The sequence below is a fragment of the Propithecus coquereli genome, unplaced genomic scaffold (assembly GCF_000956105.1).
Source record: "Propithecus coquereli isolate 6110/MARCELLA unplaced genomic scaffold, Pcoq_1.0 Scaffold449, whole genome shotgun sequence".
Classification (NCBI taxonomy): domain Eukaryota; kingdom Metazoa; phylum Chordata; class Mammalia; order Primates; family Indriidae; genus Propithecus; species Propithecus coquereli.
Window position 1 is genome coordinate 1,324,345 of NW_012150274.1, and position 3,881 is coordinate 1,328,225.

Sequence of the window (3,881 nt, forward strand, 5' to 3'; positions counted from 1 at the left end):
GTACAGAGACAGACACCCGAACAGACAACAGACACCCATACAGAGAGACAGACACCCGTACAGAGAGACAGACACCCGTACAGAGACAGACACCCGTACAGAGACACAGACACCCGAACAGAGACACAGACGGCCGAACAGAGAGACAGACACCCGAACAGAGACACAGACACCCAAACAGAAACACACACCTGCACTGACACAGACACCCACATAGAGACACAGACACAGACACACGTGGCACGGAGGGATCTGGCCGCATCAAGACACAGGGAAGGCAAGGGCCTGACCCCCCACACTGGCAGTCCCCATCCTCGCTCCTTGCCATCCCTCCTGGGCTAGAGGAGTGGCTGGGAGTATGTTCTGTGCCTCAAGGACGCAGATCCGAGTGCTCAGGAAGGAGATGGACCCAGCTCCATCCTGGGGCCCCCCTGCTGGTGGAGGGACCTGGGCAGGTTTCCACCTCTCTGAGCCTCAGTTTCTCCCCTGTAGGAGGTCACACTGCGGACTCACACTGTGGACACCAGAGAGCACAGAATGAGAGCACCAGGCCAGCCCAGCTGGAGGGAGCTCAGCGTGGTGCCATCCTGTTCATCTGAGCCACCCCTCCTGACTGCTGCTCAGCAAACGCACTTGGCTGCAACCCTGGCCTTTGGCCCCCGACCCCTCCTTCCAGCCGCCTGACCTTTCAGGGAGAAGAGCTCTGCGATCACAACAGGAATCTGGCCTGGGAGGAGGCAGAGGCCTCTGGAAAATACACACCATGGGCAGCCAGACACGAGGGTGAAGGCCCTGAAATGAACTCCAGGCTCCAGGGTATTCTGGACCCCTGGCAATGCAGAAATGACGGTAGCATTTAATCTGTCTGGTTCTCTGGGACAAGCAGCTCACTGCCAGGCAGCCCTGCTGGCCACAGGGCCAGCAAGGGGTGCAGCCCAGGGTCCCCACAGGCAGGCCGAGGACAGCTCTGAGCCTGGAGGGGCAGAAACTGGGATGACGGGCTGGGGTTGACAAAGGTCCCCTAGCCCAGGGCATGGACAACAAAACCGACATGCTCTGCCCCACACGAGCTGGCTCGTCTGCCTGGGAGGCAGAGCAGCGTCCTTGCCACACTGTCCTTGCCACACTGTCCTTGCCTTTCGACCCCAGAAGTGCCGTTTCCTACAGTGTGAGCCCCAGCTGGTGGAGCAGGGTGGCCCGAGGCACCACTGCTCACAGCTGCACAAGTGGGCTGTACTGAGTAGTAGGTCGGGGGGCCACAAAGCTGAGCCGCAACGGGAGGGCAAGGCCAGGTCAGGCGCGACGCACCCACGGAGGTGGCGAAATGCAGCAGATTGCTGCTGGCTCTGCCTCACCAGAGAGGAGAGCACAGACGTAGGCCTGGCTCAACGCCGACGAACACAGCCAACTAGTCACAGTGAGCTCGAAAGCCCACACAGAGGAGTGGTGGGCTGGGCCTCGCATCGCAAAGTCTTTGGGGACACACAAACCGGGGACACACAAGCGGGCAGGGCAGAGTGCAGGAGCGCCGGGAAGGACCATGCAGCTGCCTGGTGGAAGCCCGTGTCACACACACCTTGGGGCAGATCACAGGGAAGCAAGGAGTCGGGCATGCTGCCGTGGGACTCACTCGTAGAAGTGGGCCTTGGAGATGGACAGGAAGCTGCAGTCCCTGTTGGCCTTGATGGTGAAGAGGAGAGGCTCGCCCGTGAGCACGGCCAGCTGGCCCACCATCTCCCCAGGGTGCGTGAGGAACAGGCAGGTGTCCTCCCGGCTGTCAGTCTCCCGCTGGTACACATGCAGCAGCCCCGAGACCACAAAGAGGATGCTGACGTCCTGACAAAAGCAGAGAGGCTCTGGCTCAATGGCAGCAGTGTGACCCACAGCCCAGGGAGACGCTCCGGCAGCTGGGAGTGGGACTGGGTGGGCAGCCTGGGACGTCCTGTGGACCAAGGCCCAGGGAAGCTACTTGGCCTTGGCACATGCACGACAGCAATGGGCCTTGTCGGGCCAGGCCCCGCGCCGCCACACACAAGGCAAGCAACAAGCTCCTCCTCTGCACAGTCGGTAGACCTAACCAGCCCTGGGCACAGGCACATTTCAGCACTGTGTGTAGTTTTATTATTTAATCATTAGTCACAGGAAATGTGGGGAGCTCCCTGCAGCGAGCACTGCTCAGATACACGCATCTTCCCTCCCAGCATCCTGGCGTCTACTTGTTCCACACAAATATGTGTTGGTCAGTCCAATACTCCCTCGGAAGCAAAGACACTTCCTCTCCCTTAAACACCTGTGGTGGGTCCCACGCTGGCAGGCCTGGAGCCAGGCCTCTGAGGGCGCCTCCTCTTGCCCTGGGTGGGGGCCGACACCTGGCCACCCGGCACACATCACATACATTTTGGTGCGACGTCTATAAATGTGCCCCGCAAAACCACTCAGGCAAACCCCAGCTTGTGTCCAGTGCATGACCTCTTCCCAAATCTGCACACCTATCAGGTGTGCACAGAAAGGGTCTAGTACTGCAGGAACAAGACTCCCAGGGCTCAGGGCAGCCTGAGGGCTGGGGCTGTGCCTCGGTGCCCAGCAAGCAGGGCGGGAGGCCCCCAGTGAGACAGCCTCTGCAGCACCCACCGTCCAGCTCTGCCCCGCGCTGTGCTGCCGCATGAGCAAGCCCCGTGGCCACACCCTCAGGGCAGGGGCACTTCGCTCACCTGGTCTCCCTGTTTAGACACTACAGTGCCAGCAGGGACATGGAGAAGTGCCACCCGGCCATCCAACAAGGACGGGTCCTACAAGACAGAACTGGTTTCAGGAGAGGAAACATGAAGAGACAAGCTAAGTGAAGGCACAAGGAACGAGGCCACCTGGACTAAGGAGAGGCCGAGTGAGGCAGGCCAGAGGCTGCAGCGACTCTCTGAGGACGCCACCAGGGACTCCGCAAAGTGGTGGTATTAGCACAGAAACAGACAACAAGTTCAGTGGAATATAACCAAAAATGCAGGAGTAGACAGAACATTTTTGTGAATTTATGTAAAAGACAGAAGATTTCATTTCAGTGAGAAATGGTGATTTATTTAATAAATGGTGCCAGCATAATTCATTGGAAAACTATCAGTGAGACGCCCTTTTTCACGCTACCTACAAAAACTAGGCTCCACGACGACACAGTCAGGTTAAGCCTGGAGCCTCGGCAGCTCTGGAGGACGGCTGGGAAGTGCCCAACACGTCCAGGAGCTGCACGGGGAGCCCAAGCGAGCACCTGTGAGAATCACACCTGCAAAGGGTTACAATCACCAAAATGTTTAAATTCGCAGTTCACAGTGATAATGAAACAAACACAAAAAGAAAATCATTGGTCACCTTTGTAAGATGATAAATAACTAAATCCTTAAACTTCCCAAATCCTGATGATGAAGGGATCTAAGCCCTGGGCATCAAAGGCTGCTGACATCTCCCCACAGGAAGAAGCGACATCACACGCCTCCTGACGAGACCCGGTTTTGCCAGGATGGAGCTGGGGGCGGTAGAGAAGGAGGAGGAGAATCTGGCGTGGCCCCTGTGTCCACTGCCAGGCCACGGGACACAGCCACCGACCTGGAGCAGCAGGTGCAACTGCCCCACGGCGGAGCTGTCCGCCCCACCCAGACCGCGGGAAGCTCTGTGGGAGGGGAGACCAGCCTCCTCAACAAAAGAAGAGGCAGGAAAAACAAATGGAGGCACCTTCAGGGAAGATGTGAAGGACACCTCTGCTGGCCTGGCAAGGACCATAGTCACGACTGAGGAGACTGCTAGAAAGTCAGGTATAAGTGGCAGCTGAAGACAGTAAGGATCGCTGTTAAGTTGCCAGGAGTGATAATGGTGATGTGGTTATGTTTACAAAT

General features: G+C 57.8%; 1 protein-coding gene across 1 annotated transcript in view; it reads right to left on the reverse strand.

Moving 5' to 3' along the window:
- Positions 1–3,881, reverse strand: part of PNPLA7 (patatin-like phospholipase domain containing 7) — a 73,170-nt gene that overhangs the window by 33,846 nt on the left and 35,443 nt on the right. Inside the window, exons 15-16 of the mRNA XM_012654820.1 lie at positions 2,712–2,789; positions 1,631–1,836 (exon numbers count right to left, since the gene is read on the reverse strand). Of these exons, the coding sequence (XP_012510274.1) occupies positions 1,631–1,836; positions 2,712–2,789 (284 nt within the window). The remainder of the gene's footprint in view (positions 1–1,630; positions 1,837–2,711; positions 2,790–3,881) is intronic.